The sequence below is a fragment of the Hypomesus nipponensis genome, chromosome 28 (assembly GCF_054491055.1).
Source record: "Hypomesus nipponensis isolate SF chromosome 28, ASM5449105v1, whole genome shotgun sequence".
NCBI classification, from domain to species: Eukaryota; Metazoa; Chordata; class Actinopteri; order Osmeriformes; family Osmeridae; genus Hypomesus; species Hypomesus nipponensis.
The window spans coordinates 13,590,265-13,604,391 of NC_140388.1; the positions used below are offsets into that span (position 1 = coordinate 13,590,265).

A 14,127-nucleotide genomic window follows, 5' to 3' on the forward strand; every position below is an offset into this window, starting at 1 on the left:
GGCTTGGTGCCGCTCCTAAGATCTCACCAGCACAGTGGGGGAAGACAGTTGAAGTGATGTGGAGGAACACAAGTCGTTTGCACAGGACTTGTTCTTTGTACAGGACAGAAGATTCCTTCACATTAAGGATACAGGAGTAGCCATGCACCTAGTTGAGCTGTGGAGGAAGTGTCTCAGTCAAGTCTGAGCTAGTTGAATTAAGGCTGGAGGGTTTCTCTGAGCGGAACAGTTTTTGTGGTGTTTGGCTGTTAGAATCACAATTCTTCTCTCAACTGTAAACTGGATTGAATCTCTCCAGTCCTGAGTGTGACTGCATATTCTGTGATCAGAAGGAGGAGAAGGAGAAGAAGAAGGAGGAGAAGGAGGAGAAGGAGAAGGAGGAGGAGAAGGAGGAGGAGAAGGGGGAGAAGGAGGAGAAGGAGGAGAAGGGGGAGAAGGAGGAGAAGGAGGAGAAGGAGGAGAAGGGGGAGAAGGAGGAGGAGGAGGAGGAGAAGGGGGAGAAGGGGGAGAAGGAGGAGGAGAAGGAGGAGAAGGAGGAGAAGGAGGAGGAGAAGGAGGAGAAGGGGGAGAAGGAGGAGAAGGAGGAGGAGAAGGAGGAGAAGGGGGAGAAGGAGGAGAAGGGAGCCTCAGCCCGTCTCAGGTTAGTTAGGGTTAGGGTTAGGGTTAACCCTAACCCATCTCAGGGAGCCTCATCTCATCTCAGGTTGGTTTTCGTGACAACGATGTTTCTGTTGTGTTCTAGTTGCTGTTATCTGTAGGATATTAGATTATAATAAATGAGCTGAAAACTCTGCAAGAAGATGAACCAGATCAAGCCTCTGCAAGTATCAACAAGCAGGCTCCCTCTACAGAGAAACATGACAGGATCAATGTTGTAACACTCCCATCTTCCTCACAAGGTCCATAAAAGGAATGCATTTGGAATGAGTTCACAGTGACACTTGCTTTCTCTATGCTTCCCAACTGATTGAGCACACTCCCTAATATGCTAGGGATGCAACAATGTGTTGACGATGATGAGCATCAATGATATTCAAAACAACATGCTATATTGACAGTTAAGCATTAGGTTTAAAGACACCCAATATTGATTACTCATATTTTTCTGCTTTTGATGCCTTGGAGAAACTCTATAATCTCCTATTCCTTGTCTCTGCTGTTCACCTGAATGCATCAGGCAGGCATCATAAGTGGACAGTGTAATCGTTTGGGTACGATCGTACATTTAGTGTTATCGTTTTTGGTATTGCCCAAAAATGTTAACAACTCTAACCCCAAATAGAGGGAGAGGGAGTCAGATGACTGAGCGGTGAGGGAGTCGGGCTAGTATTCAGAAGATTGCCTGATCGATTCCCCACCATGCCAAATGACGTTGTGTCCTTGGGCAAGGCACTTCACCCTACTTTCCTTGGGGGGAATGTCCCTGTACTTACTGTAAGTCGCTCTGGATAAGAGCATCTGCTGAATGACTAAATGTCAATGGAAATAAGAATTTTAGGGTTAAAATATCTAACATGACTCTGTTTAGATGGCAGCAGTTGTATCTGTTGTAGAGAAACTACTGTCTCAGGTAATGAACATTTGTTATGAGGAGATTAAGCTCCACTTCTCATAGAAGAAGTGGTCATCAGACCAACCTATTCCTGCATATTACCAGACAGGGCCGTGAGCTACATGACGGCAGGTAACCTGTTTGTGCTCTGTTCTGGTAATCACTGTGCCCTTTCATAATGACATTTCAGTAACATATTACACAACATTGACCAATAATTGTTGCTGGACCACGTCTCTACAGGTTAAAAAATATCTGACCCAGAACCACCATGGATGGAGGTGAAGCAGGGCTGGTGGAGGGGGAGCAGGGCTGGAGGAGGTGGCGCAGGGCTGGAGGAGGTGAAGCAGGGCTGGAGGAGGTGGAGCAGGGCTGGTGGAGGTGGAGCAGGGCTGCAGGAGGTGGAGCAGGGCTGCAGGAGGTGGAGCAGGGCTGCAGGAGGTGGAGCAGGGCTGCAGGAGGTGGAGCAGGGCTGGTGGAGGTGAAGCAGGGCTGGTGGAGGTGGAGTAGGGCCGGTGGTGATGAAGACTTGTGTTGCCACGTGAGGATATGACGATACAGTAGTGTTTCTTCTAGGATTTTAGCAGCGGGGGCAAGTCTGTCTGGGCCGCCACTGCAAAATCTCTGGGGGGGGGGGGAGGTCATCTCTGGGGGGGGGGTCATCTCTGGGGGGGGGGGGGGGGGGTCATCTCTGGGGGGGGTCGGTCATCTCTGGGGGGGGGGGGGGGGGGGTCATCTCTGGGGGGGGGGGGTCATCTCTGGGGGCCCAGAGAGAGTGTCTGGGGGGAGGGGGGGTCACGCCCAGAGAGAGTGGAAGCTGGTAATAACAGAGGGCTGTCGGGGATGACATCATAACTCAGAGGGAGAACATCTGTCCCCATGCTGAGCTCAGTAGTTGGTGGGGCTTTGCTGAGCTGCTGTAGTGATGTCATGTAGTGATGTCATGCTCTGAAGGGGTTTGAAAATTCCCTAGTAATGTGGACCAGTCCTCTCCTGACCTGCTCACTCCTCTGTTCAGGCACACTCCCTCCTGACGGTGCTGTCACACTGCAATGCTTCCCCACAACTCACTCATGGACGAGACTAGACTAAAACAATGTTTTTGCTTTTGCTGAGAAACGTGCTGAGCCAGTTGGTTGGGTATGAGTGGAATTTGACCTGCGTGGATTCATCCATTGCTAGAGAAGAGTTTCCAAAAGCACATTCTCTGTAAGAAGTGGAAACTGAAGGTTTTTTGTTATAATCTTTGTAAGACTAGTTTGGGATGGTTTCACACTTTGCGGTCTTGGTTAATAACAGGACTGCTGTCACGAGGATCAGAGCAATGGTATCTCGTATGCTAACCGTCTGAATGTCAGTCAGTCAAAGACAACCTTGTTGTTCTCGTGGCCACGCCAAGCCAATCTCCTGTGCAGCGAGCCCCCCCTCTCCCTATTTATTCAGAGAGTTGGTTCTCTGGGCACAAAGCCTCCTAACAAATCATCCCTCCAGAGGCCCTGCTGGAATAATGGCCTCTGTGGCCCCAGCTCCATGCTTGGCACAGCAGAGGCAGGCAACAAAGACCCTGGGACGGATTCAGAGAACCTGAGCCTGGAGCATATGGCCTCCATCAGCAGAGTCGAGCAGGCAGGCTGGTCTGGCTGGCTGGTCCTGGGGCCTCTCTGAGGCCACCTGCATCTGCCCCAGACTGCACCGCCTGCTGAAGGGATCAGCACAAAACGTCCCCACTTCACAATAAAAGTCCCCCCTCTGCTAAATGCAGGCAACAGCTGGTGTCTGAATCTCTTTGAGGATGGATGTGAAGCATATTGATGAGTACAACTAAGTAGATGTCATTATTCTCTGCCATTCTGTTCAGCTCCAAGCAGTAGACAGACCGACATGCCTGTTCAGTCATCTGGAGTCATAAACTACCTCAACCTACACCGGCTCACTTCTGCTTTTCAACACAACTTTTACACAAGACTTCCTGTCATGTGATTCCTCTGCCAGGCGCTCCAGTCCTGCTTTTGGGGTTTGGGTTAGGAGATGACTGTGAGCTCAACCTAGCTGTTAGGGTTAGGAGATGACTGTGAGCTCAACCTAGCTGTTTGGGTTAGGAGATGACTGTGAGCTCAACCTAGCAGTTTGGGTTAGGAGATGACTGAACTCAACCTAGCTGTTTGGGTTAGGAGATGACTGTGAGCTCAACCTAGCTGTTAGGGTTAGGAGATGACTGTGAGCTCAACCTAGCTGTTTGGGTTAGGAGATGACTGTGAGCTCAACCTAGCTGTTTGGGTTAGGAGATGACTGTGAGCTCAACCTAGCTGTTAGGGTTAGGAGATGACTGTGAGATCAACCTAGCAGTTTGGGTTAGGAGATGACTGTGAGCTCAGCTGTTTGGCGTGCATGGGAGGTGTGGGCAAATCAATAAACAACATTCAAGTCCGACAAACAGGTTTGATTCTCCTGCTGTGTTGGAGCTACAGTAGAAACTAGCCTTCCCTGTGTCTGCTCCACAGAAAACTCCTGGGGATGAATGCTCCACTGGGTAACACGGTTAAAACATTTCTGGAACAAATATGATTAACCTGGTAATGCTACTGTATAGACTATTGTTAACCTGAATCATAGCTGTCCTGTCCCTAATTTAATCCCATAGCTTTTGTGTTTTTTTAGCTTATTTTTTCCCTTCATTAGTCAAGTTGTCCGTCAAACTGAAAAACATTACACAAAATAAGTTACAGATAAGACCACTGAGAGGAACCTTCTAGAACAGCATGTTCTCTGCTCGGGAGAAAATATTGTATTTTCTTCCCAGAAGTTGGTTTTTATCTCCTCGCCTTCACGGATCACTTTAATGTCCTAGTGCATCTTTAAGAGTACAAGGTGTTTCAGCCTTATGTCCTAGTGCATCTTTAAGAGTACAAGGTGTTTCAGCCTTATGTCCGAGTGCATCTTTAAGAGTACAAGGTGTTTCAGCCTTATTGCTGCTGAGTGCATCACAGCCCTTCCTGTTGGTGTTCTGTTGTCAGAGCAGTTGTTGCTATGTTCCCTGGTGTGTTCATGCTCTGCTCAGTATCTCACCCTGACTTGTTTTACACTCACCGTAGTCTTTAATAGTGGCTGCCATTGTTAAGAGTGACATCCTGCTTCCAAGAACAGCAGTTTGTCACTGTCAGTCATTAGCATGTCATCTCAGTTGAGTCTTGGTCATGTCAGCCGACTTGACCAACTTCCTATTCACCCTGTTGCTCTGGGGAGCGTCTCATTACTCTGAAGTGGCCCCCACCTGCTGGCTGTGGAGGGTGCTTGTCTCTAGGTTAGTGTAGGTTAGAAGGTTAGTATAGGATATTATGTATATTATAGGTTTAGTATACTGTATTGTTTATTTTGTATATTGAGGAGGTTTATTGTATTATATGTTAGCTTATCATAGGTGTAACCTATGTTCTGAGTACTTATGTTATGCCAGGTTGCTTTGCGTTGTCTTGTCCAAAGAATTTCACTGCCCAGACTGACCCTGTGTTGTTCTGTGCATTTGACAAAAAAAGACCTGAACTTGAAGCAGTGCAGCTGGAGGGAAGGAGGGTAGCTTACTGAGATGCCATGTTATGTCACAAGGGGTTTTGCCTGCCTGGTCGTTCTCATTATGAGCTGGAAGGACCCGTCTCTTGATGTTAGCAGATTCAGCCTGGTGAGCTGAGCTTCTGCTGAGCTTCTGCTGCCTCCTGGCTGCACTGAGAGGATCTGCAAGCTTCACAGCTGCTGGACCACAGACCAGTCTGCTGGATTCAGAGACACACGAGCATCTTCTAATGCTTCAGCAACAACATGACATATTTCACTGTGTCTGTCTGGATCTGCATATCATCCCAACCTTCCTCCTCCCTAAGCCCTGCTCTTCCTCTGCCTCCACAGGGGGCTTCTCAGTGGTCTTCCTGGCTCGCACGCACACTGGCGTCCGATGTGCCCTGAAAAGGATGTATGTGAACAACGTCCCTGATCTAAACATCTACAGGAGGGAGGTCACCATCATGGTGAGGTCATCAACACTGGTCCTCCAACATGTAGAAATCAATACGTGTAACACCAGGTTAAGCTTAGTTATCAAAAGTGTTAATAAAAGGCTACATAATGATAGGCTACATAATAATAGGCTACATCATGAAAGACTTGGGCTCTGCAACTCCTTATCGTATTTACCTTTGAACTTTACAACAATATCATACCTTGTAATGGCTGTAATAGTAATCTCGTTGACTAATAAAAAGAGGGATGTAATGCATCGGTTTTCCAACGGTGCCCTTTGGTCTGCAGAAGGAGCTGTCTGGTCACAAGAACATAGTGGGGTACCTCGACTCGTCCATCACCGCTGTCTCTGACAGCGTGTGGGAGGTGCTCATCCTGATGGAGTATTGTAAAGGTAGGCTCTCCTCCTGTCTCCCTCCCATCACTCCTTTAATGGTACTTCTTGATGGGATCTCCACACAGTTCCTTCTAGTCCTGGTAGTTGAAGTGTGTTTCTCCAGCGGGCCAGGTAGTGAAGCAGATGAACGAGAGGCTAGGTGTGGGCTTCAGCGAGCCCGAGGTTCTCACCATCTTCTGCGACACCTGCGAGGCGGTGGCCCGGCTGCACCAGTGCAAGACTCCGGTCCTCCACCGTGATCTCAAGGCAAGGAGACTAACCCTAACCTTAACCCTTAACCCCTAATCTTAACCCCAACCCTAACCCTCATCCCAACCCCCCGCCCTGGTCCTTCAAGATAACCTCAAGGCACTGAGGTTGATGTTTCTCTTGGGACCAGTGATGGAATCATTACACTGTAGTCCCTAGACCTGCTGTATCTGACATCATTACACTGTAGTCCCTAGATCCTATGGGTCCCTACGTCTCACTGTTCGGGTCTCACTGTTATTGATACTGGCTCTCACTGGATACGTAGAGCTCAGAATATGATGCAGTAAATTTTGAATCTATGGAATGGAGACACTGAGGATGTTGGAGAACAGTTATGAGGTGCGTGGCTAATGTTGTGTAAACATGGCCTGTGTGCGTTTGTGCAGGTGGAGAACATCCTGCTGAATGACCAGGGGAGCTACGTCTTGTGTGACTTTGGGAGCGCCACACACAAAGTGTTGCTCCCGCACAAAGACGGAGTCACCGCCGTGGAGGATGAGATCAAGAAGTGAGTGTGTGACCTAAAATGTGTTAGCAAGTCAGTAAATCAGATTTTACAACAATGACTTTGCGTGTGGGTTAGGGTTACTACTGAAAGTATAGCATTGATAAGTCACTGTATCGTATTTACAACTCCACAATAAACCCAGTTTGACCTTGTACTCTTACACAAGTGACTACTCTCACTAGCGAGGTAGAAACCTCTAGAAACTTCTGCACACAGAGCAAATGGGACCAAACCTATAACATTTCCTTTTACATACAGACCCAGAGGTAAATCAAACTAACATGCAAACAACTGTGATCCTGTGGGTCTGTTCTTCAGACTTTTCTGCAGAGATGGCAAAAGTACACATCCTTCACCAAAGTAGTAGCACAGATACTCATGTTTTAAAAGACTCTGGTAACAGTTGATGTACTCACTACACTTTCACTAAAGTTAAAGAAGTATTGGCTCTGAAATATACGTAAAAAGTAGCCATTGCTACTGCGCTTAGGATTGCATATTTGTCACTGTGTATTGTTTTGAGACATTTGTAATAATGATAGCTCATTAGCTAATTAATTTAATGATAGCATTTAATTAACGTATGCATGAAGGTGGGATGTGATTGGATGATGACAAGTCTTAGTGATCATTCTCAACTGTCAAGATCAGCACTGCTGCTATTGCTGTTGTATCAGTCAGTGTAGCCGCGTAGATCAACGTAGCAATAAACAGGATACGGTAGGTCACTATGGGACAAATCAGTTTGGCCCGATACAACAGCGAGCTTCCGCTGCATGTAGAAGAAACACTAATAGACACGGTGCATTCGTCAGGAATCCTTTTTTAACCGACAATTTCGAACATCTCTCATATTAATTCTGTGTTCTCAGCTTCGTAGCCTAGTTAACGTCTGTTGTGATAGCTAGGAAATAAAAAAGAAATTAAAAAGGCATGCAATGCCAATAATATTGATCATGTCACCAAATGCAGATTAAAACTTAACAAACCTGGTGTGAAAAAGTACGTAGAAAGCACAGATATTTGTGTCAAAAATGAATGCAAGTAAAAAGGTGTTAGAAAAAGTACTGATACCAGAAAAATCCTAGCCTTACGTAACAAAGTGTAATAACACTAATAAAACTGTATTAACACTAATAAAATAATACATGTAAAAACTGTTTAATAACATTTACATTTAGCCATTTAGCAGGCGCTCTTATCCAGAGCGACTTACAGTAAGTACAGGGACATACCCCCGAGGCAAGTAGGGTGAAGTGCCTTGCCCAAGGACACAACGTCATTTTTCACGGCTAGGAATCGAACCAGCAACCTTCTGATTACTAGCTCATTCCCTAACCGCTCAGCCACCTGACTCCTTTATAACAGTGTAATAACACTAATAAAACTGTAATAAGTGAAAAACAGAGTGGTAGCAATGTGGAATAACAGTTTGTAATAACAGTGGAATAACCGTTTGTAATAACAGTGGAATCAGTTTGTAATAAGTTGAATAACACTGTGTAGTAGCAGTGTAATAACAATGCATAATAACACTGTAATAACAATGTGTAATAACTGCATGTTTAATCAGTGTAAAAACTGTGTACAAAGTGTAATCAGTGTAATACAACTGTTTTACAAAGTTTGAAAATGTAAGAAGTAGAAAGCACTGATTTGTGTCAAGAATTTAAGGGTTTAAAGAATTTATCAGAAAAATAAATTCCCTCCACACTAGCGCCTTGCCCTTTGGCTGCTTGTGAGGTCATCTAACTCCTCCCACCTTCCCTCCACACTAGCGCCTTGCCCTTTGGCTGCTTGTGAGGTCATCTAACTCCTCCCACCTTCCCTCCACACTAGCGCCTTGCCCTTTGGCTGGTTGTGAGGTCATCTAACTCCTCCCACCTCCCCTTACACTAGCGCCTTGCCCTCTGGTTGCTTGTGAGGTCATCTAACTCCTCCCACCTTCCCTCCACACTAGCGCCTTGCCCTTTGGCTGCTTGTGAGGTCATCTAACTCCTCCCACCTTCCCTCCACACTAGCGCCTTGCCCTTTGGCTGGTTGTGAGGTCATCTAACTCCTCCCACCTCCCCTTACACTAGCGCCTTGCCCTCTGGCTGTTTGTGAGGTCATCTAACTCCTCTCACCTTCCCTCCACACTAGCGCCTTGCCCTCTGGTTGCTTGTCCCCGGTTACTGAGATAATCGCCTCACAGACACACACAGATTCCTGTCTTTACTCTACTTTATAGTTATACCACTTCATAGTTAGATTAGTGTGTGTGTGTGCACAAATGCGTGTGTGTGTGCGCACAAATCTTCCCTCGCCTCCTTTGCCCTGCTGCAGTTTGACGTTAAACCTCTCTGACCACGTCCTGTTGTCTCCTGGCAGGTACACAACCCTGTCATATCGAGCCCCAGAGATGATTAATCTGTATGCGGGGAAACCCATCACCCCTAAGGCAGATATATGGGTAAGTGTTTTTCCAAGCAAAGCTGGTTTGGCCTCCTGCCGGTGATTGCAACCAAACCTGTTTGAATAATGCACCTTTACCACAGTAGGCTAATCCATGCAGTTCTGTCTGGGTTTGTAGTTCTGTCTGGGTAAGCCTGGGCCATGTTTGTAGTTCTGTCGGGGGAAGCCTGGGCCATGTTTGTAGTTCTGTCTGGGTAAGCCTGGGCCATGTTTGTAGTTCTGTCGAGTTGGGCCTGGGGCATGCTGTACCCATCAGGTACCAAGCAACATCAAGGCTGATGGTCACTAACTCGGACCTCAATTCGTAGTTGGCATAAATACATGCAGAGTAAGTAACAGCTTCTAAGGATGTGTCTGTTATCGGAACACTTGGCAGGTGCTGACTGGCTAGCAAGCCTACCACATGTCTTGACCCACAGTGTCTCTCCAGGAAACCAGGGTAGGAGCCTGGTTGATCATGTCCTTCTTCAGTCACTCCTGCCTTCCTGCATTCCTATAGGTTACTCAGTATTGCTGGTCAGGCAGGTTACCAGGCAAGAGGTTAAGGTTTTGGGGAACTTTCTGTGCTGTAGGAGAGACACCACCACAGCAGATGTACAGCCTAGGAAATTAGCAGTGATGTGGAAACCAATTTCAGTGTCCAGTCTAGACACACCATCTGATACACACCAGTGTCTAGCTCAAACACATCCTGGTTATATAGTCATACTGGTTATACAGTCGTACTGGTTATACAGTCATACTGGTTATACAGTCATACTGGTTATACAGTCATACTGGTTACACAGTCATCCTGGTTATACAGTCATACTGGTTATACAGTCGTAGGGAGTCCTGTCTGCAGGAAGAGACCTTCAAGGCTAGTAGTCTAGCTGGGCCTGTCTGATGACGTGAATGAATAGTGCTGTCAGTCTAACGCGTTATTAACAGCCTCAATGTTTTAATCTCGCGATTAACGTTCTTTTTGGCCAAGCAAACTTTGTAGTTTTTTTTCACATGCTGTTGCGACAACTACTGACGTTAGAAAAACTACAACACCACACCGGATCTAGCCAGACCGGAAACAAAACAACAGGCACGCCACACACACTTGTTTTGGTTTGCGAGCCGGCTAAAGAGTAGTAGGCTAATGTTTTGAGTGGATGGTGAGCGCGAGACGCTGAAATGGAAGCCAGTAAGGTTCTGAATGGAAAGTTTACTTGTTGCCAAATGGTTCCATTGACAAGACCAAAGTGATCTGTGTGTTTTGTCGTTGCGAACTGAGCTATCATCGCAGCACGTCCAGTCTGAAATACCACTCGATGCACAACTGATGCGAATTCTACCCCCCCCCCCCCAAAGCCAGGCGATTGCAACGTTGTTTTAAAAAAACATTTGAATTAAGCAATCCGATCCACTTTTCCATGTTGATAAGAGCATTAAAATTAGAAAAAATAACGTGCCAAAAAGAAATCAAGGGACATTTAGAATAGATAAAAATGTGCGATTAATCGCGACTACGTCAGCTAAACAGCCAAGTCTGAAATAGACAGAATATAGACAGAGTTAAGAGCTTAGCCAGATGGAAACACTGTCTATAACTCCAGGTCCATGGCAGAGGTGTGCTTGGTGAGTTCTAGTGTACTTCAAAGAACTTGCCAGATTGGGATCATATAGGAGCTTCGATGTGTGGGCGGTTATTTAGCAAGAAATCCTTCCTTTGTGGTTTCTGCGTCTGACTGTATCGGTGTGTTGCAGGCACTTGGATGCTTGTTATACAAGCTGTGCTTCTTCTCTCTTCCGTTTGGGGAGAGTCAAGTTGCCATATGTGACGGATCCTTTATCATTCCGGATAATTCCAAATTCTCCTTCAAGCTGCACTGCTTAATCAGTAAGTAGGACTTTTTCTTTGTTCATCAAAATAACAAACCACAATCAGCCATATCAATCAAGCAATGCCATCTATCACTATATTTACATAAATCACATGAAATATTAATTTGTCCTGAAGAGAACTTTTTGCATGTCCAAATTTAGTCAATAGCTTCCCCTTGTGGCCAAATGTGGCAGTTGCAGATATGAACATACCTTGCAACCGAATGGGATAATTTGTTAACATGTTCAGATTCTCTTGATAGCTAGATGTCGATTTGAGACTAGATCCTGTTGACTAGTATTCTTCCGTTTTATCCCTTTGTTCAGGATACATGCTTGAGCCAGAGCAGGAGAAGAGGCCTGACATCTATCAAGTCTCCTACTTTGCCTTCAAGTTTGCTGGGAAGGACTGCCCAGTGCCAAACCTCTTTGTAAGTGGTTTCAAACACTGCCTCTTTCCCACCTTAAACAGATGACTTTTTTTGAACTTTAATGTTTGTAGCTTATTTCTCCTCATGCAGGTATTAGTTAAGTCCTTGTGGCAGTAATACCTTGTTGGGTTTGTCACGATCAGCGTTCTTCAGCAGTGTGTTGATGTTCTTTGTGTTCCTCTTCTCAGAGCTCTCCCCTGCCCACAGCCCTTCCGGAGCCGCTAACCGCCAGCGAGGTCGCAGCTAGGAGGAGCATGACAAAAGCCAGGTACACCTCAGGTGTAGCACCTGACCATGACCCGTGTGTAATGGTTGTACATTTTTCAATTTTCACAGTGGTTCCAGGATACAGACTGTGTTTCTGGTGGTTCCAGGATAACTGAGAGTTTCTGGTGGTTCCAGGATACAGACTGTGTTTCTGGTGGTTCCAGGATAGAGTGCGTTTCTGGTGGTTCCAGGATAGTGTTTCTGGTGGTTCCAGGATAACGAGAGTGTTTCTGGTGGTTTTAGGATAACGAGAGTGTTTCTGGTGGTTCCAGGATAGTGTTTCTGGTGGTTCCAGGATAACGAGTGTTTCTGGTGGTTCCAGGATAACAAGAGTGTTTCTGGTGGTTCCAGGATAGTGTTTCTGGTGGTTCCAGGATAACGAGAGTGTTTCTGGTGGTTCCAGGATAACGAGAGTGTTTCTGGTGGTTCCAGAATAACAAGAGTGTTTCTGGTGGTTCCAGGATAGTGTTTCTGGTGGTTCCAGGATAACAAGAGTGTTTCTGGTGGTTCCAGGATAACTGAGAGTGTGGGCCCTACGGAGACATCCATCGCCCCGAGGCAGCGTCCGAAGGCGGCCGGCAGCAACGCCCTCCCCACTGTCCCCCCCGCCAAGATGCCTGTGCCCTCTGTCCCCGTCAGCAACGGCCAGAAAGGTGCACAGATGCAAACAGTCCGCATGCACACACCCTCGAACATGTAAACGCATGGCACATGTATTCACAATCCTTTTCTTTTCCTTAATGTTTCTTTTGGATCCATGGACAAGATCATGCAGAAGTAGTACAGTTGTGCTGTCATTGTTTAGGTATTCTGTTCTCTCTGTTCTACCTTCCTAAAGTGGTATTCTGTGTGCGTGTTCCTGCATACTGCAGCTTCAACTCCTGGGAACGGGCCTTCAGTTATGCTGACACAGCAGCCCCTGCAGCAGAGCAGTCTGCAGCAGAGCAGTCTGCAGCAGAGCAGTCTGCAGCAGAGCAGTCTGCAGCAGAGCAGTCTGCAGCAAAGCAGTCTGCAGCAGAGCAGCCTGCAGCAGAGCAGCCTGCAGCAGAGCAGTCTGCAGCAGAGCAGTCTGCAGCAGAGCAGCCTGCAGCAGAGCAGCCTGCAGCAGAGCAGCCTGCAGAATCGTGTTCTGCAGCAACTGCAGCCAGGAGACCTGCGACTTCAGCAGCTACAACAACATACTGTTCAGGCAAACTCGCAACAGTTCCAATACCTCCAGGTACACACAACAGCAGCTGCAACCCCACACGAGGCCAGTCTGACATTAATGTGGTGACATCTGATATTGTTGGCTATTCTTTGTTTTTGCCTTTAAGTATGTTTTCGCTGGTACATTTGTCCACATTCTATTCCAAAATGGGATCTTGTCCATAATGTTTAATCTCTACTCCGACGCCTCCTTCCTCAGTACCAGCAGGCCTTGCAGCAGCACATGATGATGCAGCCTCTGTATCAACACCAGGCCCACTACACTGCCATGGTAACCCTAACCCTAACCCTACACTGCCATGGTAACCCTAACCCTAACCCTACACTGCCATGGTAACCCTAACCCTAACCCTACACTGCCATGGTAACCCTAACCCTAACCCTACACTGCCATGGTGAGATTATAGCCAGGTCCAATACACAGCCATGGTGAGATTATAGCCAGGTCCAATACACAGCCATGGTGAGATTATAGCCAGGTCCAATACACAGCCATGGTGAGATTATAGCCAGCTCCACTAAACAGCCATGGTGAGATTATAGCCAGCTCCACTAAACAGCCATTGTGAGATTATAGCCAGGTCCACTACACAGCCATCGTGAGATTATAGCCAGGTCCACTACACAGTAGGGTTGTCAAAATTGCTCAAATTACGTTCGAATATTCCCTTAAAAAAACATATATTCTAATTTATGGTTGCGCATTAGGTACGGCAATAACAGGACAAATTAATACAACGAAACATTACTACTTGTATACTGTAGGTATGTTGGCCTAATTTATTTAAGTTTAAACATATTTGATATATTACCTACAGAAAAAAAAGTAAATGTACTAATGGCCAAGAACGCAGACCTTGGCCTCTCGCTCGCTCGCTCGCACACACGCACTCTTTCTTTCTCTCCCGCACCGTCGCGCTCTCCGCGCACATAGCGGTGTAAAATGAACGACAACAATAAACAAATGCTGAGTTCTGAGCAAGCAATTTAAGGTCGCGATTTTTGTACCAAATATGGCTGGCTTCATTCATATTGAAACAAATATTATTAACATTAAAGTTTTACAGTATAGAACCGACATTGAACGCTCCGAGCGAGCTGTGCTGTGGTAAACATGGAGATGTAGCCTCAAGTTGCTAGTTGTTGAATGGTAAACTAACTCCATCTTACATAGTTTACACACTACTTTAGC

The 14,127-nt window shown here is 46.4% G+C and overlaps 1 protein-coding gene across 1 annotated transcript in view; it reads left to right on the forward strand.

Annotated features, from left to right (window-relative positions):
- bmp2k (BMP2 inducible kinase) overlaps positions 1 to 14,127 on the forward strand; it is a 30,041-nt gene that overhangs the window by 6,246 nt on the left and 9,668 nt on the right. The window contains exons 2-12 of the mRNA XM_084694336.1: positions 5,453 to 5,571; positions 5,852 to 5,957; positions 6,064 to 6,206; positions 6,599 to 6,720; positions 9,091 to 9,172; positions 10,912 to 11,044; positions 11,356 to 11,459; positions 11,648 to 11,727; positions 12,240 to 12,379; positions 12,599 to 12,945; positions 13,135 to 13,206. Coding sequence (XP_084550462.1) covers positions 5,453 to 5,571; positions 5,852 to 5,957; positions 6,064 to 6,206; positions 6,599 to 6,720; positions 9,091 to 9,172; positions 10,912 to 11,044; positions 11,356 to 11,459; positions 11,648 to 11,727; positions 12,240 to 12,379; positions 12,599 to 12,945; positions 13,135 to 13,206 — 1,448 coding nt within the window. The remainder of the gene's footprint in view (positions 1 to 5,452; positions 5,572 to 5,851; positions 5,958 to 6,063; positions 6,207 to 6,598; positions 6,721 to 9,090; positions 9,173 to 10,911; positions 11,045 to 11,355; positions 11,460 to 11,647; positions 11,728 to 12,239; positions 12,380 to 12,598; positions 12,946 to 13,134; positions 13,207 to 14,127) is intronic.